The 23,258-nt window shown below is 37.0% G+C and overlaps 1 protein-coding gene across 2 annotated transcripts in view; it reads left to right on the forward strand.

Moving 5' to 3' along the window:
- Positions 1–22,430, forward strand: part of SYCP1 (synaptonemal complex protein 1) — a 111,085-nt gene extending 88,655 nt beyond the window's left edge. For both annotated transcript variants that reach the window (XM_036272419.1, XM_036272420.1), the window contains 3 exons: positions 16,661–16,804; positions 21,767–21,853; positions 21,943–22,430. In XM_036272419.1, coding sequence (XP_036128312.1) covers positions 16,661–16,804; positions 21,767–21,853; positions 21,943–22,080 — 369 coding nt within the window. In that variant the 3' untranslated portion in view covers positions 22,081–22,430. The remainder of the gene's footprint in view (positions 1–16,660; positions 16,805–21,766; positions 21,854–21,942) is intronic.
- The last annotated feature ends 828 nt before the right edge of the window (positions 22,431–23,258 follow it).

The following is a 23,258-nucleotide window of genomic DNA, read 5'->3' on the forward strand; positions in this document are numbered from 1 at the left end:
CTATATTTTTTGCTTTGGTTTTTTCACTTAATGTTATGTTTGTGGGTTCATCCTTATTGTTGCTTGAAGTTGTAGATTCTTTATTTTTATTTCTGTATAGTATTTCATTGTGTGTCTGCTCCACAATTTATTGTGGTGTTAATAGACAGTCAGATAGTTTCCAGGTTGGGCTTTATGTATAGTGTTGCTATAAAAATTTTAGTACTTAACATGTATACATTCTAGTACTTAACATGTAGATTGGATATGTCTCTAGGAGTGAAATTGCTGAGTTATAGGCTTATTCATACTGCATCCATCTTAATAGATACTGCCTGAGTTATTTTTTATTTTATTTATTTTATTTTTTTAATTCCTCACCAGAGGATATTTTTCTACTTATTATCAGATAGAGTGGGAGGGAGGAAGAGAGAGAGAGAGAAACATCCACGTGATACAGCCACATCTACTGGCTGCCTCCAGCACAACCTGACCAGGGCTCGGGACAAACTGCAACGGAGATACATGCCCGTGACCAGAATTAAACCTGCGACTCATTGGTCCCAGGTTCGACGCTCTAACTGTTGAGCCAAACCGGCCAGGGCTGCTTGAGTTATTTTACTCTGATAGAAAATGTGTGTGCGTGTGTGTGTGTGTGTGTTCTACAGTTCTTCAGTTTTCCAGACACAAACTAGATGTCCTACAATTTGATTCAGTTCTGGCACTATGTGGACTTAACATAGACCCAACAAATTAAGGGCTTAGTCCCACAAGACTGCTCCCACTTTAGATACCAGTCACAGTCTCAGCTTGCCACTTGTACTACTGACCAGTAGGCCGTAAAGTAGGGGTTCCTATATCCTCCCCCTCCTCAATTTGCTAGCATGACTCACAGTACTCAGGAAGTTACTTAATATTTCCAGTTTATTATAAAAGACACAACTCAGGAACAGCCAAATGGAAAAGATGCATAGTCAAAAGTGAGAGCCTGGAAGAAATCAGATGTTATCTTGAGACAAATCCAAATTAACACACAACAACCCCAAACCTATGGAACACAGCAAAAGCAGTCCTAAGAGGGTAATTTATAGCAGTACAGGTCTACCTCAAGAAGCAAGGAAAATCTCAAACAATCTAACCTTACACCTAAAGGAACAAGAAAAAGAACAACGAAGCCCAAAGTGAGGATAAGAAAGGAAAAAATAAAGATTAGAGCAGAGGTACATGACATAGAGACTTGATGGGCTGACTCTTTTACCCTTATAAAATGTCTCTTTTGTCTCTGGTAACATTTTTTAAAGTCTATTTTGTCTGATAATTATGTTAGCCACTCCAGCTCTCTTTTGCTTACTCTATGCATGGTTTAACTTTTACAGTGTTTTTACTTTCAACTTATTTGTGTATTGAATCTAATATGTGTTTTTTGGCCCTGGCCAGGTGGCTCAGTTGGTTAGGTGTCATCTGGTGCACACAAAGGTTGCCAGTTCGATTCCTGGTCAGGGTACATGCCTGGGTTGTGGGCTTGATCCCTAGTAGGGGATGTGCAGTAGGCAGCCGATCGATATTGTTTTGCTCTCACATGTTTTACTTTTGCATTGATATTTCTCTCTCTCTTTTTTTCATTTCCTCTCTTTCTAAAACAAAAAATAAATCAATAAAAATATCTTTTAAATGTGTTTTTTATAAATGGCATATTGTTGGATTGTGCTTTTTTCCATCATTCATTCTGACAATCTCTGTATTTCTGTTGGAATGTTTATTGTAATAACTAATAAGATAAAAGTTATGTCCACCGTTTTGTTCATTATTTTTTGTGTCTTGTCTTTTTGTTCATGTATCCCTCCGTTACTGCCTTCTTTTGTGTTAAATAGGTATTTTCTAGTATACTGTTTTGTCTTGTTTTTTACTATACTTTTTGAATTATTAGTGATTACCTGAGAATTACAATTAACACCTTAACTTAAAATGATTAGCTTGACTTAATACTAGTGTAATTTCAATAGTGTGCAAAAACTTTGCCCCAGTATATCTTCATTCACTCTCTTTTGTGCTATCATTGCCATATAAATCACATATTGATACATCTAAGCCTGTTGACACAGTATTATAATTATTACTTTATATGTTTATATTTTAAATCAGATATGAAAAAAATTACAAGCAAAAATACACTTATACTCTTTTATAATTACAACTCCAGTTTTCTTTACCTGTGCTCTTTATATTTTCCTTTTTTATTTGAGTCTAGAGTCCTTATATTTCAGCCTGAAGGGGCTCCTTTTAGTATTTATGTAGGGAAGGTCTACTAGTGATAAATTCACCAGTTTTTGTTTATTTAGGAATATTTTAATTTCTCCTTTATTTTTGAAGGTTAGTTTTGCTGGATATAGGATTATTTAGTAACAGTTGCTTTTCTTTAAGTACTTTGGATATGTCAATCCTCAGCATTTTGGAACTTGGTTTCTGATGAGAAATCAGCAATTAATATCATTGTGGATTCCTTGTATGTGATGAATCATTGTTTCTTGCTGCTTTCAAGTTTTTCTTTGTCTTTTGACAGTTTGATTGTGACGTGTCTAGATGTGGTTATCTTTGAGTTTATTCTCCTTGGAGTTTGTTGAGCTTCTTGGATATGTAGATTAATGTTTTCATCAAATTTGGCAGTTCTCAGCTGCTATTTTTTCAAATATTCCTTCTGGCCTTTCTTTCTCTGCTCACATCCTGGGACTACCATTATGTGTATGATGGTATGCTTGATGGTGTCCCACAAGTTTCTAAGGCTTTGTTCATTTTTCTTCATTCTTCTTTCTATTCCTCTGACTGGATAATAGAAATTGGATTGTCTTTAGGTTCATGGAATCTGTCTTTGGACATATTTGAAAAGCTGATTTAAAGTCTTTGTCTAGGGATAAGTGGCTTGAGCAGCCAGGGATCTGTGGGCCTCCTGAAACTCACGCCTAGTGGATACCGAGGGAGGACTGAGTTTTTGGGAAGTCAGAGTTATACGCAGATTTTCAAATATGTGTGTTCTGTGCCATTAACTTCCTCCTTGTTCAACAGTCAGCTGTATTCTGTGGGCTCTTCAGATTCATTCTTTTTTTTTTTTTAAATCCTCACCTGAGGATATTTTTCTATTTATCTTCAGATAGAGTGAGGGAGGGAAATAGAAGAAGAGAGAGGGAGAGAGAAAGAAACACTGATGTGAGAGGGACACATTGACTAGCTGCCTCCTGCATGACCCCGACCAGGGCCAGGGATGAACCACAGCCAAGGTATGTGCCCCTGACTAGAATTGAACCTGTGACTCTTTGGTCCATGGGCTGATGCTCTAACTGCTGAGCCAAACTGGCCAGAGCCTGATTCACTCTTTGGTGCTCCTGCAGAATAAATTCTCATAAGAATTGCAATACAAGACATCTGGACAGCAGCTTGCATACTGTGGTAGGGTTGAGCCCCACAGGCAGCCAATCTGAGGGTCAATTCCATGCATGAATGGGAAACAGCAATCAAGACTCAATTATGTCTGGCCAGTGTGGCTCAGTGGTTGAGTGTTGACCCATGTACTAAGAGGTTGCCGGTTTGATTCCTGGTCAGGACACATGCTCAGGTTATGGGCCTGATCCCCAGTGAGGGGCATGTAGGAGGCAGCCAATCGATGTTCTCTCTCATCAATGTTTCTCTTTCCCTCTTCCTCTCACTTCCTGTCTCTCTAAAATCAATAAAGGAAAAAAAAAAAAAGACTCAATTACAACAGGAAGGCCCACATTACCCACACAAGGGACATTCCTAGAGCACTTAGCTCAGGAGATCAAGTAGACCATACCACTGGGTCCCACAGGACACCTACTACATAAGGCCATCCTATGAAGACTGGGACTCATAGCAGATCTAATATGTAGGAACAAACACAGAGGTCAAAATGGAGAGACAAAGAAACAGGCTCCAAATAAAGGAACAAGAGGAATCTCCAGAAAAAGCTGAATGAAATGGAGGCAAGCAATCAGATATAGAGTTCAAAGTAATGATTATAAAGACGCTCAAGGAACTTAGTGAGAACTACAAGAGCATGAAAAAGGACATAGAAAAAGAATGAGTCACAAGTGATAAATACCATATTTGACTTCAAGAATCACCGGAAGAAATAAAATGTAGGTTGGATAATAGCAGGGGACTGAATCAGTGATTTGGAAGACAAGGGAGAAGGGGGAGAGAGAGAAAGAAACATCGATGTGAGACAGACACATCAATTGGTTGCCTCCCTCACAACCCCAACCAGGGCCAGGGATGAACCGCAACTGAGACACGTGCCCTTGGCTGGAATTGAACCCGTAACTCTTTGGTCCACGGGCCAATGCTCTAACCACTGAACCAAACTGGCCAGCGTTAAATAATCATTTTCAATGTAAATAGCTTAAATGCTCCAGTCAAAAGACAGAAGGTAGTTGAATGGATAAGAAAGCAAAACCTATATGTATATGCTGTCTGCGAGAGACTCACCTCAGAATGAAAGATACACACAGACTAAAAGTAAAAGATAGAAAAGATATTTTATGCAAATGGAAATTTTTAAAAAGCTGAGGTAGCAATACTTATATCTGACAAAATAGACTTTATTTTTTATTTTTTTTAATCCTCACCTGAAGGTATTTTTGTTTATCTCCAGATAGAGTGGAAGGGAGAGAGAGGGAGAAAAAGGGGGAGAGAGAGAAACATCAATGTGAAAAGGGCACATTGACTGGTTGCCTCCTGCAGGACCCTGACCAGGGCTGGGGATAAACTGCAACCAAGGTGTGTGCCCTTGACCAGAATCAAACCTGCAACTCATTGGTCTGTGGGCTGACGCTCTACCGCTGAGCCAAACTGGCCAGGGCCAAAATAGACTTTAAAACAAAAGCTATATAGTAAGAGATAAAGAAGGACACTACATCATGATAAAAAGAGCAATCTAACAAGAGGATATAATTCTGGTAAACATTTATGTACCCAACTTAGGAGCACCTAAATTATGTAAAGCAAATCTTGATGGACATAAAGGAAGAGATTGACAGTAATATAGTCATGGTAGGGAATTTTAACATTCCATTGACATCTATAGATAGGTCTTCCAGACAGAAAATCAACAAGGAAATTATGGTCTTAAATGACACACTAGATCAGATGGATTTAAATATCTTCAGAAATTTCACCTCAAAGCAACAGAATATACATTTTTTTCTTGGTTAATCTTCACCCAAGTATATTTTTTTCTGTTGATTTTTAGAGACAGTGGAAGGGAGGGAAAGAGAGAGGAGAGAGAGATTGCCTCCTGCATGTGCCAGGGCCAGGGACTGAATTGAACCTGGGTAGGGGGGATTGAACCCAAAACCCTTTGGTGCTTGGGTTGATGCTCTAACCACTGAACCACATTAACCAGGGCCCAAAGCAGTAGAATATACATTCTTTTCAAGCACACATGGAACATTTTCTAGGATATCAAAGAAGAAATCAAAAGTTACCTTGAAAAAAATGAATATGAAAACAAAACAACCCCAGATCTATGGGACACAGTGAAAGCATTCCTAAGATGGAAATTCATAGCCTTATAGGCCTACTTCACTAAACAAGAAAAATAACAAATAAACAATAACTTTACACTTAAAGATAATGGGGGAAGAAAACCAAAACAATAAAGCCCAGAGTTAATAGAAGGAAGGAAATAATAAAAATCAGAGTAGAAATAAACTAAATAGAGACTAAAAAAGGAACAATACACTCCCAAAACTGAACCAGGAAAAGAAAACTTGAATAGACTAATGACAACTAAGGAAATTGAAGCTGTAATCAATAAACTCCCAGGAAACAAAAGCCCAGGTCTAGACAGCTTCACAGGGGAGTTTTACCAAACATTCAAAGAAAAAATAACACCCATTCTCCTCAAACTATTCCAAAAAATTGAAGAGGAAGGAAGACTTCCAAGCTCTTTTTATGAGGCCAGCATAGTCCTAATTCCAAGATAAAGACACTACGAAGAAAGAAAACTGTAGGCCAATATCCTCAACAAAATATTAGCAAATTGGATCCAGCAATATATTAAAAAAATTATTCACCATGACCAAATGGGATTCGTCCCTGGGATGCCAGACTGGAACAATATTTGCAAATTAGTAAGTGTGATTCACCACATAAGCAAAATGAAAGAAAAATTATATGATCATATCAATAGACATTGAAAAAGCATTTAACAAAATCCAACACCCATTTCTGATAAAAACGCTCAGTAAAGTGAGAATAGAGGGATCATATCTCAACATACTAATTGTAGGTCATATGTGAAAAACATATAGCAAACACCATACTCAATGGGCAAAAACGAAAAGCATTTCCCTTAAAAACAGGAACAAGACAGGGATGCTCATTTTTGCCACTTCTGTTTAACATAGTACTGGAAGTGTTAGCCACAGCTATTAGACAAGAAGGAAAAAAAGGGATCTAAATTGGAAAGGAGGAAGTGAAACTGTCATTATTCGGAGATGACATGATAGTGTACATAGAAAACCCTAAAGACTCTATCAAAAATCTACTATATTTAATAAGTGAATTTGGCAAAGTAGCAGGATATAAAATTAACATCCAGAAATCGATGGCATTCTTACACACCAATAATGAACACTCAGGGAAACGAAAAAAAAACCCCATTTATCATTGCAACAACAACAAAAATACCTGGGAATAAGTTTAACCAAGGAGATAAAAGACCTGTTGTTAGAAACCTACAGGACATTGAAAAAAGAAATAGAGAGGACTTCCGGTCAAGATGGCGGTGTAGGTAAACGCGGTATCCCGTCCTCCCACAACCACATCAAAGTTACAACTAAACTACAGAACAACCATCATTCAAAACTGCCTGAAATCAAGCTGAATGGAAGTCCTACAACTATGGAATTAAAGCAGCAGCCACATCGAGACTGGTAGGAGGGGTGGAGGCGCGAGGGGCGGAGGTGCAACGGGCTGGTCCCATACCCACGTGTGGTGGATAAAAATCAGGAGGATACCTCGGCTGGGAAGGTCCTTCCTGAGGACTGAGGGGTCCCTGTCCCACACCAGGTGCCCTGCTCAGGGTTCAAGTGCCAGGAAGAGAAGTCCCCATTACTTCCTACTGGACAAACCAGCAGGAACTGAGGCTCAGGGAAGCTGACACGGCTGGAGCCCCAGGCAGTTCCTTAAAGGGCCTGCGCACGGACTTATCGGACTCTCCCTCTCTAAGCTTGGAGGGGAAGCAGCTTGAGGGACACCAGAGACATACAGGGGAGAACTGAGCTGTTTGGCACTGGAGCGAGGGCTGGAGAGGGGGCTTTCTCTGGGACAAATGTGCTGTCAGAGGCCTTGGTTCCTTTGGTGAGCCCTTCCCTGGGGCGGCAGACAGTCGTCATATCTGGGACTCCAGCACCCTGGCTCACACTGGTAGCCCTGCCCCACCGAACTTTCAGGCCCACCCAAGCTGTTGCCACTTGCTTAACCCTAGGATTGGCTTGTCTTGGATCCTGCTTCTGATTTTTAGTAAGTTCTTTCAAACAAGCATCATCTGGTCTCAGCCCCTTACCGCTCGTTAAGTAATACACAGAAACAAACACAGCGAGGCAGCCAAAATGAGGAGGCAAAGAAACAGGTCCCAAATGAAAGAACAGAACAAAACCCCAAGAAAAGAACTAAGCAAAATGGAGATAAGCAACCTAACAGATGCTGAGTTCAAAATACTGCTTATAAGGATGCTCAATGAACTTAGTGAGAACCTCAGTGAACTTAGTGAGGGCCTCAAGAGCATTAAAAAGGAGCAGTCAGAAATGATGGATGCACAGTCAGAAATGAAGGAGGCATTAACTGAAATAAAGAATAATTTACACAGATTCAATAGTAGAGTACGTAAATCCAAGAAGCAAACTATCGATTTGGAATATAAGGAAGCAAAAAACGCCCAATCAGAACAGCAAAAGAAAAAAGAATCCAAAAAAATGAAGATAGTGTAAGGAGCCTCTGGGACAACTTCAAGTGTGCCAACATTCGCATCTTGGGGGTGCCAGAAGGAGAAGAGAGAGAACAAGAAATTGAAAACCTATTTATAACAATAATGGCACAAAACTTCCCTAACTTGGTGAAGGAAACAAACATACACGTCCAGGAAGCACATAGAGTCCCAAACAAGATGAACCCCAAAAGGCCCACACCAAGACACATCATCATCAAAATGCAAAAGGTTCAAGACAAAGAATCTTAAAAGCAGCAAGAGAAAGGCAGCTAGTTACCTACAAGGGAGTTCCCATAAGGCTGTCAGCTGATTTCTCAAAAGAAACTTTTCAGGCCAGAGGGGAGTGGCAAGAAATATTCAGAGTGATGAAAAGCAAGAACCTACAACCAAGATTATTCTATCTTGCAAAGGTGTCATTTAGAATTGATGGCCATATAGTTTCCCAGACAAGAAAAAGTTAAAGGAGTTCATCACTACCAAACCGTTATTATATGAAATGATGAAGGGTCTTTTTGAAGAAAAAGATAAAATATATGAACAAACAAAATGGCAATGAATACATATCTCAACAATGGAATCTACAAACAAAATGAACAGGTAGAACAGAAGTATTCTCCTAGATACAGAGAACATTTTGTTGGTTGACAGATGGGAGGGGGTTTGGGGGAATGGGTGAAAAAGGTGAAGGGATTAAGAAGTACAGATTCATTGCTAGACTGACAAACCTCAAAGGGAAAGGGTTTGGGGGGTGGGAAGAAATAAACCAAAGAACTTATATACATAACCAGTGGACACAGACAATAGTGTGGGAGAAGGCGGGAAGGGGGCAGGAGTGAGGATCAGCGGGTCAATGGGGGAAAAATGAGGAACATCTGTAATACATTCTACATTCAACAATAAAGATTTAAAAAGAAAAAGAAATAGAGGAAGAAATAAAAAGGTGGAAACATATACCATGTTCATGGATTGGAAAAATCAACATTATTAAAATGTTCATACTACCCAAAGCAGTCTGCAGATTCAATGCAATTCCTATTAAAGTACCAACGGCATATTTCACATATCTAGAACAAATACTTCAGAAGTTTATATAGAACCATAAAAGACCCTGAATAGCCACAGCAATCTTGAAAAAGAAGAACAAAGTGGAAGGCATCACAACTCCAGATATCAAGTTGTACTACAAGCCCATCATAATCAGAACAGGTACTGGCACAAGAACAGACATATAGATCAATGGAACAGAACAGAGAACTCAGAAATCGACCCAAGACAGTATGCACAATTAATACTCGACAAAGAAGGCAAGAACATACAGTGGAGAAAAGACAGTCTCTTCAATTGGACAGCTACATGCAAAAGAATGAAACTAGACCACCAACTTATACCAAACATGAGAATAAACTCAAAATGGATGAAAGACTTAAATGTAACTCATGAAATCATAAAAATCCTAGAAGAAAATGTAGGCAAAAAAAATCTCAGACATCATACATAGCAGAATTTTTACTGATACATTGCCTAGAGCAAGAGAAACAATAACAAAATTAATAAATGGCACTACATCAAGCTAAACAACTTCTGCATGGCAAAAGAGACCAGCATCAAAATGAAAAAGGAACCCACTCTCTGGGAGAACATATTTGCCAGTGATACATTGGATAAGGGGTTAATATCCAAAATATACAGAGTATTCATACAACTCAAAAAAGGGAAGACAGTCCAATTAAAAAATGGGCAGAGGACCTGAATAGACACTTCTCCAAACAGGACATACAAATGGCCAGGAGACATGAAAAAATGTTCAACATCTCCAGTCATCAGAGAGATGCAAATTAGAGATGGAAACAGCCCAGGTGCCCATCAGTAGACAAATGGATAAAAAAGCTGTGGTACATTTACACAATGGGATTCTAGTAGCTGTAAGAAAGAAAGATCTCTTACCCTTTGAGATGACATAGAGGGACCTGGAGAGTATTATGCTGAGTGAAATAAGCCAATCAGAGAAAGACAAGTACCATGTGATCTCACTTATTTATGGAACATTATGAACAAAATAAGCTGTTGACCAAAATAGATCCAGAGTCATGGAAAATAGGGAACAGACTTAAAACCTCAGAGAGATGGGATGTGGGAGAGGTGGGAAGGGATAAACCAAAGAACTTAAATGTGTATATGCACAACCAATGGACCACAGACATTAGGTTGGGGAAAGCAGGAGGTGGGTGGGAGAGGGTAGGAAGGGGGGGTCAATGGGGAAAGAAGGGGCATCTATAATACTTTCAACAATAAAAAAGTAAGTAAAAAAATAAAATAAGAACAAGTCAAAAGATCAATGAAACCAAGCGCTGCTTCTTTGAAAATATGAACTAGATTGAAAAAATCATTAACCAGACTCATCAAGAAAAAAAAAAAAAAGAACCCAAATAAATAAAATCAGAAATGAAAGAGGAGAAGTAACAACTGACACCACAGAAGAATAAGGATTGTAAGAAAATATTATGAACAACCATATGCCAACAAATTGTACAATCTGGAAGAAATGGATAAATTCCTAGAAACATAACAATTTTCCAAGACTTAATCAGGAAGAGTCAGATAATCTGAATAGACAGATTACAGCTAATGAAATTGAAGCAGTAATTTAAAAAAAAAACAACTCCCCCAAAATAAAAGTCTTGAACCAGATGGCTTCACAGGTGAATTTTACCAAACATTAAAAGAAGAACTAACAGCTATTCTTCTCAAACTATTCCCAGAAATTTAAGAGGAGGGAAAACTCCTAAGCTCATTTTATGAGGCCAGCCTTATCCTCATTCCAAAACCAGATAAAGATACTACAAAGAAAGAAAATTATAGGCCAGTTTCTCTGATGAACAGAGATGCTAAAATCCTCAACAAAATATTAGCAAACCAGATCCAACAATATGTTAAAAAGATCGTAATGCCATGATCAAGTGGGATTTATTCCAAGGATGCAAGATTGGTATAATATCTGCAAATCAAAAATCATGATATACCATATAAACAAAATGAAGGATAAAAACCCCATAATCATATCAATAGATGCAGAAAAATTTGATAAAATCCTGCACCCACTTATAAAATATCTCAGCAAAATGGGAATAGAGGGAACACACTTCAACATAATAAAGGTCTTATATGACAGACCCACAGCTAACATCATACTCAGTGGGCAAAAACTAAAAGTGTTTCCCTTAAGAGCAGAAATAAGACAGGATATCTGCTTTCACCACTCTTATTCAACATAGTACTGGAAGTCCTAGCCACAGTAATCAGACAAGGAAGAAATAAAAAGCATCCAAATTGGAAAGGAAGAAGTAAAACTGTCATTTTTCGCAGATGACATGATATTGTACATAGAAACCCTAAAGATTCTACCAAAAAGCTACTAGATCTAATAAATGAATTTGGCAAAGTAGCAGGATACAAAATTAATATTCAGAAATCGGTGGCATTTCTATACACCAATAGTGAACTATCAGAAAGACAAACTAAGAAAATCCCATTATTGCAACAACAAAAAAATAAGGTACCCAGCAATAAATTTAACCAAGGAGGTAAATGACCTGTTCTCAGAAAAGTGCAGGACATCGAAGAAAGAAATTTAGGAAAATACAAATAAGCGGAAGCATATACTGTGTTAATGGATTAAAAGAATTAACATTATTAAAATGCCCTTACTACCTAAAACAATCTATAGATTCAGTGCAATTTCTATTAAAACACCAATAGCATATTTAACAAATCTAGAAAAAATATTCCAAAAATTTATATGGAACTTAAAAAAGATCTCTAATACTCTCAGCAATCTGAGAAAGAAGAACACAATTGGAGGTATCACAATACCTGATATCAAACTATACTACAAGGGATTGTAATCAAAACAGCATGGTACTGGTATAAGAACAGGCATATATAGATCAATGGAATTGAACAGAGAGCTCAGAAATCAACCCACGCCATTATGGTCAATTAATATTTGACAAAGGAGGCAACATACAATGGGGTAAAGACAGTCTCTTCAATAAATGGTGTTGGGAAAATTGGATAAGTACATACGAAAAAAAAAAAAAATGAAACCACTAACTTACACCATACAGAAGAATAAATTCAAAATAGATAAAAGACTTAAATGTTTGTAAATCACTAAACTATAAAAATCCTAGAAGAAAACATAAACAGTAAAATCTCAGACATCTCTTGTAGCAATGTATGTGCTGATATGTCTCCTAGGTTAAGGGAAAAATAAACAAATGAAACTGTATCAAACTAAAAAGCTCCTGCACAACAAAACAAACTACCAACAAAGTGAATAGGGAACCCACTGTATGGAGAACATATTCACCAATGATACATCTGACAGGGGGTTCATTTCCAAAATATATAAAGAACTTACACAACTCAACACTAGGAAGACAAACAGTTCAATTAAAAAATGGGCAAAAACCTTGCCCTAGCTGGTTTGGCTTAGCAGTTAGTGTCAACCTGCGGACTGGGGAGTCCTGGGTCTGATTCCCGCTAAGGGCATGTACCTCGGTTGCATTTCATCCCTGGCCCTGGTTGGGGTTGTGCAGTGGCAGCCAATCGATGTCTCTCTCACTTCGATGTTTCTCTCTCTCTTCATCTCTCTCTTACCCGTTCTATCTGAAGGTAAATGCAAAAAAAAAAAAAAAAGGCAAAAACCTGAATAGAAACTTCTCCAAAGAGGACATACAGGTGGCCAATAGACATATGAAAAAATGCTCAACATCACTAATCATCAGAGGTGCAAATTAAAACTGCAGTGAGATATCACCCTACACCTGCCAGAATGACTACCATCAATAAACCAACAAATAAGTGCTAGCGAGGATGTGGAGAAAGGGGAACCCTCACGCATTGTTGGTGGGAATGCAGACTGGTGCAGCCACTATGACAAACAGTGTGCAGTTTCCTCAAAAAATTAAAAATGGAACTGCCTTTTGACCCAGTGATCCCACTTCTCAGAATATATCCTAAGAATCTCAAAACACCAATTTGGAAGTATTTATGCACCCCTATGTTCAGAACAGCATTATTTATAATAGCCAAGATCTGGAAACAGTCCAGATGCCCAGCTATAGGTGAATGGATAAAAAAGCAGTGGTACATTTACACATGGAATAGTACATAGCCATAAAAAGGAAGGAAATCTTACCTTTTGTGACAGCGTTGATGGAACTGGAGAGTATTATGCTAAGTGAAATATCAGAGAAAGACAAATACCATATGATCTCACTTATATGTAGAATCTAATGAATAAAATAAACTGACAAACAAAATAGAAACAGAGGCATGGATACCTGAAACAGATTGACAGCTGTTAGAGGGAAGGGGTTTGGAGGACTAGATGAAAGAAAGTGAAGGGATTAGCCAAATAAAATATATGCATAACCCATAGACATAGACCACAGTGAGGTGATGGCCAGAGGGAAGGGTGGGGTGGCCGGCTGGGTGGAAGCAAGAAAATGGGGGGGGGGTAATCTGTAATAGTGTCAACAATATAAGAAAAAATTATAACATCTGTGTCTATGAAGTCCAATGACTAGGCTTCCTTAAGGATTGTTTCTATTGATTTTTTCCCCCATTCCCCTATATATGGGCCATAATTTCCTGTTTCTTTGCATGTCTCTGTTTTTTTTTTTTTTTTTTAAATCTGAACATTAAAAATAATAGCGTGTGAGCTCTGGGAATGAGATTCTCCCCTCTTCCCAGGATTCTCCCCTCTTCCCAGGGTTTTTTTTCTTTTCTTTTTCTGTTTGTCATAGTTGTTATTGTTTGTTTAATAACCTTTCTAAACTAATCCTGTAAAGTTTGTATTCTTTGAGTGCCATTGGTTAGATTTATGTTCAGCAAATGTTTGAACAGAGATTTCCTTAAAAGCTTGGACCAACAAATATCCCAAATTTTGCCAAAGGACTGTTTCTTAGGGCATGCCTTTAACACTCAGCTAGATAGTTGACAACTGAGCCTTAGCCTTCAATTCCTGTTTGTGCAGATCCTCAAGATCTGACTGAGGTAAGAGCTTAGGGCCTTTTCAGGTCTTTACTGTATTTACTTGCAGCCCTGTGCATGCACATGGCTTTCTATATTTCCAGGAATATGTCAGAGCTTTTCAAAAGTCTTTAGGACATCTCATTTACAAGATGTATTCCTAAAGTTTTTTTTGATCTAGCATTTGCCCCAATTATTAATCCTTGCCTCAGGGAACTACAAAGTTAAAACACTTGGCCTGTAATCATTTTTTGAAAAATGCTACTCCCTACCTCACACACACCAATGAGAAAGCTTTTTGTCCTGAGTGAGCTCTGAGTCAGGTAAAAAATAAACTGCCTTGCCCTGGCCAGTTTGTCTCAGCGGTTGGAGTGTCGGCCTGTGAACCAGAGAGTCCCAGGTTTGGTTCTTGCAGTACCAAAAATAAATAAATAAATAAAAATTATAAACTGCCTTGTGAGATCTTCTAGAGAATCACTGTACACATCAAATAATGACAACTCTTTGGGAGTAAATGTTTAAAAGAATCCCCAGTTCTGTTCTGCTCTGTCTGGTGGCTGCCAGGCTGGACCAGGAATGTGGGTTTTTTTTTTTTTTTTTAATAGGTTTTTATTGATATCTTTAGAGAGAGGAAAGGAGAGAGAGAAACATCCACACGAGAGAGAAACATCAATCGGCTGCCTCCTGCACACCCCCTACTGGGGATTGAGCCCACAACCTAGGCATGTGTCCTAACTGGGAATCGAACCAGGACCTCTCATTCCATGGGACAATGCTCAATCCACTGAGCCACACTGGCTGGGCTGGGCTGTTTGTTTTTTAAGGGTTATATGGAGCTGGAGAGCAGGGGATGGGACAAGGAAAAGTTAAGACCCCAGAAAGTTTGCTGTTCTTACAGATGTTCAGCCACTTAAAAAAAAATAAAATCTCTAGGTTATGGCAAGCTTTGGTTAATTCCAGAGGTCTGAAAAAGCTGTTACCATGTTTATCATTATTTTCTTTGTGGTATGGAAGAGTGAATTTTTGGAGCTTCTTACTCTGCTATTTTTGCTGATGTCACTGACATTTTTAAAAAGACTTTTTAAAAATTATAAAACTTAAAAAGTAGTATGAAGACAGACAAATGGCCAAGAGACATATGAAGAAATGCTCAACATCACTAAAAATCAGAGAGATGCAAATTAAAACAACAATGAGGTATCACCTAACACCTGTCAGAATGGCCATCATCAACAAATCATCAAACAAGTGTTGGAGAGGGTGTGGAGAAAAGGGGACTCTAGTACACTGCTGGTGGGAATGCAGACTGGGGCAGCCACTATGGAAAACACTATGGTGTTACCTCAAAAAATTAAAAATTGAACTTCCATTTGACCCAGTGATCTCACTTCTAGGAATATACCCTAAGAAGCCTGAAACACCAGTCAAAAAGAATACATGTACCCCCACGTTCATAGCAACACTATTTACAATAGTTAAGATCTGGAAACAGCCCAAGTGTCCATCAGTAGACTAATGGATAAAAAAGCAGTGGTACATATACACAATGGAGTACTGTGCAGCTGTAAGAAAGAAAGATCTCTTATCCTTTCAGACGACTTGGAGGGACCTGGAAAGTATTATCCTACGTGAAATAAGCCAAGCAGAAAAAGACAAATACCACATAATCTCACTTATTTGTGGAATATAATGGATATAATAGTGTGAGGAATAGGGTAGACCCAGAAACATGAAAGTAGTGTACAGACTGACAGCCCTCAGAAGAGGGGGTGGTGGGGAGAGGGAAGAGATAAACCACAGAACTTTATATGCATGTACACATAACCAATGGACATGGACAACAAAGCAGGGGACTGGGTGAGGGGGAATGGGGAAGAGGGTGTCAATGGAGTAAAAATGGAGAAACATCTGTAACAAAAATAAAATAAAGTAATATAGAATAACAAACATTGACTAATATGAATTACTTTATCAAAAAAATTGGCAAACCTATTTTCTTATAAATCAGTAAGGATTTTTGTTGAGAGAGCAATACTCACTCAGTTCTTTGGTCTTAATAATTGCTAGATAAATTAAAGTCCTTCTTAAGATTGTTGATTGCTAGAACTATAGTGTCTCTTTCTCTTCCTCTCCTTCTTTCCCTCTTCCCCCTCTAATATCTTCTTCAGTAAGTTCAAGGGAAAGAGAAAGTTTACTATTCCATATATTTTTTAAAAATTTATAAAAGTTTTATTAACAAGAACATCTAAAATAAATTCTTATCTGACGTTTTTTTTTTCCTCACCCAAGGACATTTTTCCACTTTTTGTTCAGATAGAGTGGGAGGGAGAGAAAGGAAGAGAGAGAGAGAAACATCAACGTGAAAGGGACAAATCTAGTGGCTGCCACCCGCACCACCAACCAGGGCCGGGGACAAACTGCAACCGAGGTACATGACCTTAGCAGGAACCGAACCCGGGTCTCTCTGGACCACAGGCCGACGCTCTAACCGCTGAGCCAAACTGGCCAGAGCTTATCTGACATTTATACTTCATATACAGGCCAACAATAATGGAGTGTTATTGATTACTAAAGACTCAACTTGCCTTTGTTAATAACATGTTTTATTTGATGACATAATGTATTGTTTTTCTTTTTGGATAGGCATATACTGTGAAGACACCAACAAAACTAAAAATTCAGCAAAGAGAAAACAAGAATGCAACCATTGAAGAAAGTACTAAAAAGAGAAAAATGGTCTTTGAGTTTGATATTAATTCGGATAGTTCAGAATCTGCTGATCTTTTGGTAAACACATTGTAAATAATCAACATTGTTTGTTTACATTATTGTCTATTTCTTGATACATATGTATGTGTTCATAATATCTATCAATGCAATACTGAAATACAGTAGAACTTTACTATAATAGAACCCTATGTTTTTACAGCATTTTAAAGAAATTAGGGTTCAAATAATTTCTCTAAATTTCAGAAAACATGACATATTAAAGTACTTGATATAGCCGGGCCAGTGTGGCTCAGCAGATTGAGCGTCATCCCATGGACTTAGAGGTCCTGGTTCGAATCCTGGTCAGGGCACATACCTGGGTTGAGGGTTCAATCCCTGGTCAGGGCTTATATAGAAGGCAACCCACTGATGATTCTGTCACATTGATGTGTTTCTCTCTCTCTCCTCTCCCCCGCCCCCCTGGAATCAATAAGCATATCTTTGGGTGCTGATTGAAACAAAGAAAGCTTAGGTGAATATTTTTAATATTGCTGCAGCCAAATTTTTTATTCAGGGACCTTCTTGATTTTACATATTATACATACGTGTTCCTTTATTTCACACTACTTATTGGTTGAAATCTATATCAAGGCATTGGTTTACAACTATAATATTATCATTTTTAAAGAGTTAATATATTAAAGATGGCCTGTTTAAGGGAGCATATTTCTCCTGGCAGTTTGTATGACTAATTACTTCCTACCATGAGTGTATTTACACATACCAGTATTTTCTAAAGGCATAATAATGATTTATTGAGAACAACTGGACTTAGATTTATTTAATATGAAAACAGATAAACCTCATCACACTAATGGAAGAATGAACCAAAGATCCTTAATTACAAAATAACAGCTAACATCCTTTGTTTCATTATTCCCACTCATAACTGAGACTCTTCAAGCATTTCTACTGTTTTGTGACCCTCTGTTTTTATTTGTTCTGAAGTAAAAGGGTAAGGCCTGAAGTCTAAGGCCCTAATTATTGAAGTTAACTTATAGACTCCCTGCTCTAGTAGTACCTGTTTGTTTTATAGATAATGATTTACATTTTAATGATTAAAATTGTGAACTAGGCACTTGGTAAAGACTTTACACAGTTTACTTCAGTTAGTTCTTACAGTAATCCCATGTTATAGGAGTATAGATGTTGTTTCTATTCTCATTTTACAGAAGAGGAAACTAAGTCACACAAGTACCTTGCCCAAGATCACATAGCTAGTAAAGCATGGAGATGGAATTTGAACTTAAGACAGTATGGCTCCATTGCCTATGTAAAACTGTACATAATATTTGCCAGTTCAAACTGAAGCCAAGATATATAAAAATGTAATAAGAATTAGAAAGAGCATGAGCTTTAGAATTAGACATTACTGTCTTTCTAGCAGTGTGAATTTAAGCTAGTTTCTTAGCTGACTGGAGAGTCAGAATGATTCATAATTTCATTTCATTTTTGAAAGGAGAATCTCAAGTTTACAACACAATAAACATAATATTACATAATTGCATTTAGTAGTTTAAACTAGTCTAAAAAGGTAATTCACAATGGATTTTATTGGTTATAATTATCACTTGAAGTTACTAAAATGTTTGAACTACTAATCAAAAAGCCTCTCAAGAAAGAAAAGTTATTGATCAGATGGCTTTATTAATGCATTCTACCAAACATTTAAAGACTTAACACAGTCCTTTTCAAGCTCTTTTAAAAAATTTGAGGCCAGAATTACCTCAGTATCAAAACCAGATAAAGACATCACAAGAAAATTACAGATCATTATCTTTTATGAATATAGATGTAAAAATCCTTAACAAAATATTAAATCCAACATTAAAGGTATTATTACCCATGACCAAGTAGTATTTAGCAAAGAAATGTTAGGTGGTTCAATATTTTTTAAAAAACAATGTAATACATCATATTAATAGAACAAAGAGAAAAAAAACTCACATGATCACCTCAATTGATATAGAAAAGTCATTTTACAACATCCAATATTTCATGACAAAAACTCATAAAGCTGGGAGTAGAGAGAAAATTTCTACAAATGATAAAGTGTACTTATGAAAACCCACAGCTAACATCATACTCAATGGTGAAACATTGAAAATTTTCCCAAGATGAAGAATGAGACAAAGAAACCCACTCTCATCACCACTGATAGTCATCATCATACTGGAAGTTTTAGCCAGAGCTCTTAGGCTATTAGACAAAACAACAACAACAACAACAAAACAACACAGAAATCGGGAAAGGAAGGAAGAATGGAAGGAAAGGAAGAAAGACATGCAACTGGAAGAAAAGAGATAAAACTATCTTAATTTTCAGATGACATGATCCTATTTATACATGTAAAATCACAAAAATTCCACAAGAAAGCTACTACAGCAAATAAATGAATCCAGTGATACTGGAAAGTATAAGATCTACACATGAAAATCAGTTTTGATTCTGTACACTAGCAATGGATAATACAAAAAGAAAACAATTCCATTTATTATAGCATCTAAAATACAAAAGCAGACTTAGGAACAAATCTAAGAAAGTAAAAAGTATAAAATTATAAAACACTGCTGAAAGAAATTAAAGAAGACCTAAAGTAATGGGGAAAAAATGTGTTCATGGATAGGAAGACTTAATTGTTAAGATATTGATACTACCAAAGCAGTCCACAGATTCAATATAATCCCTATCAAAATTTCAATAGTCTTTTTGGCAGAAATGGAAAGTCTGATACTCATACTCATATAGAATTGCAATTCATATACAGTCTTAGAAGGATAACATTGGAGGACTCAACAATTCTTGACTTTGAAACTTACTACAAAGCTAGTAATTGAAACAGTATAGTACTGTCATAAGAACAGATATAGACCAATGTGATAAAATAGCCCAGAAACATATCCTCATATATACACATTGATTTTTTAAAAAATCCTCACCTGAGGATATTTCTCCATTTAACTTCAGGCAGAGTGGGAGGGAGGGAGAGAAACATCTACATGAGAGGGACACATCAACTGGTTGCTTCCCGCACGACCCCAACCAGGGCTGGAGACCAAACTGCAACCAAGGCACGTGCCCCTGACTGGAATCGAACCCGCGACTCATTGGTCCACAGGCCAATGCTTTAACCGCTGAGTCAAACCAGCCAAGGCTAGTCAACTGATTTTTGACAAGAGTACCAAGGCCATTCATTGGGGAAAAAACAGTTTTTTCAACAAATGGTGCTAGGAAATCAGTACACAAAAGAATGAAGTTGGATTCTTACCTTACACCATACACAAAAATTGACTCAAAATGAACCAAAGAGCCAAACTTACAGGCTTAAACTCTGTAGCTTTTAGAGGAAAGCATTGGGGAAATCTTAATGATACTGAATTTGGCAGTGACTTCATGAATATGACACCAAAAAGCACAGGCAAGAAAAGAAAAAATATATATTTGACTTCATCAAAGTTAAGAACTATTGAGAATCCAAGGACACTAATATTTAAAAACTGAAAAGACAGGCTAAATAATGGGAGAAAATATTTGCAAATCTTATATCTCACAAGGGGTTAATATCCAGAATGTAAGGAATTGCCGGGGGATACTCAATGACAAAAAGCAACCCAGTTAAAAAATGGGCAAAGGAGTTGATTAGACAATTTTCCAAATATATAAAAAGGCCGATGAAAGCATGAAAAGATGACTGCTATAGAGTTTAAGGACAAAGCTTTTGTTTATTTTTTATCCTTATCTGAAGACTTTTTCTCCATTTTTGTTCAGATAGAGTGGAAGGGAGAGAGAGGATGGGGGGAGGAGGGAGAAATTGATGTGAAAGGGACACATCAAGTGGTTGCCTCCTGCTTGACCCCAACCAAAGCCGGGAACCAATGGTAACCAAGGTACGTGCCCTTGGCTGGAACTGAACGTGTGACTCATTGGTCCCTGGGCTGACACTCCAACCGCTGAGCCAAACTGACCAGGGCAAAGGCAGACAAAGTTTTGTTGTTCTAAGTTGGGTTAATTTATTATTTTTATATGGGCAGTCAGTAATGAATGATCAGTTGCTGTGTACTAAGTAAAATTTTAATGATTGTTTACAACATGCTTTTAAAAAAATTTATTTTTTCTAAGCTGGTAAGTTGGTTCACACTGGTTCTGAACATATCAGAAAAGAGTTCTTCATGACATTGAATTCTGCTAAAATCTTAGAATTCATGAAAATAGGAATATTTTCATCTATGAAGCCTCTGAAGTTTTTGTTAAATGTGACTTTAATGAGCAGGAAAAGATAATGTGAACTGATTGCTTTTCTAACTAAATTTGTGTAGCTTATTCATTAAGAAAATGGGTTCTGGAGCTAGCCTACTTGGATTTGAATTCGGGTTCCACTTCTTACTAGCTGTATAATCTTGAGCGAGTTACTTAATATTGTGTCTCAGTTCTTCCCCTTTAAATTGAGTATAATAATATACCTACTTCACAAAATTGTATTAAAACGAATAAAATATGCAAGTGCTTAAAACAGTGCCTGACATAAAGTACTAAATAAGTGTTAGCAATTATTACGTGTGAGAATTACAACACTCATAAATTGATAATTGGTATTTTCAATTTTTATTATAAATGTTTCTTATATAGAGCGTAAGTGTGAGTTTGAGTAAATAGGCTGGGATTAAAGGGAGGAGAAAGTGGTAATATAAAGACTCTGAAACTGAAATAGGAATTAGAAAAATACTATTCACTTGCATCCTGTGTTTTATATAACCTTTCAGGAATATCGTTAATAGAATCAAAATCTAGGTCTTTGGCAGATTGAGGTTATCAGTCTTCTTTCTTCTCTCTTCTCTCTCTTTTTTTCCTCTCTCTTCCCTCTTTTCTTCTTCCCTCCTCCTTCTTCCTCATCTTCTTTGTATATTGTATGTAGACAAAATTTTAATAATGTAATATTAATGATGGAAGCCCCCAAATTATATTTTTGTATTTTTCTTTCAGACCATGGTTTCAGAGGAAGAGACACTGAAAAATCTATGCAAGAATAATTATTCAACTTCTCATTTTTGTGTCAAAACACCAAAAAAGGTAACATATATTTACTTCAGAAAGCAAATTTCAAAAGCTGGACTTTATTTTTTATAATTAATCATATTATGATCTTATTTTGTTTTTAGAACCCTTCACCTCTAACAACCCCTGGATCCACGCCAAAGTTTGGAGCTATGAGGAAAATGCAGGATGACCGTTGGGCTGTAATTTCTAAAATGGACAGGAGAAAAAAACTAAAGGAAGCAGGAAGGCTCTTTGTTTAATTTCAGAAAATCAGTGTGATTAAGGAGGCTAATGACATAAAATTTATAGTTAATTTTTTCTCACTTTATAAAGAGCCAGACTTTTTCTGAATTGAGACTTTTTGATATCTGCATAAATTATTTATGTTTTTTTTTTTTGTATTTTGGTCTTAAATGTGAAATAACCACATTATCTGAAAATTTGTAATTGTATTCAGATAATTAGATAATTTTGTTTTTACCTTCTCTTGTATTCATGAAAACTGTTTTGGCTAAGTTTTCAAATTGTAAAGTTATAGCTATTGAATGCTAGGAATAGATTATTGAGATTTACTCTTAATTCTTTACTATTAAAATATTTTGGATGCAAATAAATGCTTCTCCTTGATTCTGTGAGGTCATCTAGACAGCCAATCAATATTTTGATATTACTCACTTTTAAAATCTCAAGCTCATTTTAGCCAATGTTTACAGTTCTGAAGCAGCTTTCCCGTTTATAAAATTGACCATTTTTTTTCAGTTGCTGGAAAAAGGGCTATACCAGTATGACTTCCTAAATTACCTCATTCATTCAATGTTTATTAAACAAATATTTATGGAGTGTCTACTGAGGGTCAAAGCACAGTTCTAGATACTGGGATACAGCAGTGAACAAAACAAAAATAAACCCTCTGTTCTAGAGCTAACATTTTAATGAAGGAAATAGACAATAAACAAAATAAATAAGCAAAACATACAGTATATTAATTAATGATAATTGCTAAGGAGAAATAAGACAGGGAAGAGTAAGTGTTACAGAGTATGAAGGGAGTTGAAATTTTATGTAGGGTGGCCCTCTCACTGAATGACAGTTGAATAACACGTCTGTGGCTATCTGGGGAAAAACGTTTTTGGCAAAAGGAACAGGCGGTACAAAGGCCCAGAGGTGGGGGTATGCCTAATATATCTGGGAAGTAGCAACTGTGGCTGGAGGATAGTGTGCAAAAGGGAGAGTAGAAGGAGAAAAAGGCTCGATAATAGGATGGGGAGTTTGGGTGGGCAGATTATGTAGTGCTTGTAGGCCACTTTAAGAGCTTTGGCTTTTACTCTGAATAAGATATGAAATATGTAGATTTTTTTGAGCAAAGAAGAGCCATAATCTGACTCACTCATGTTTTAGCATCTGGATCTTTCTTTCTGACCACTATATTGAAAACATG

The sequence above is a fragment of the Molossus molossus genome, unplaced genomic scaffold, assembly GCF_014108415.1.
Source record: "Molossus molossus isolate mMolMol1 unplaced genomic scaffold, mMolMol1.p scaffold_m16_p_20, whole genome shotgun sequence".
NCBI classification, from domain to species: domain Eukaryota; kingdom Metazoa; phylum Chordata; class Mammalia; order Chiroptera; family Molossidae; genus Molossus; species Molossus molossus.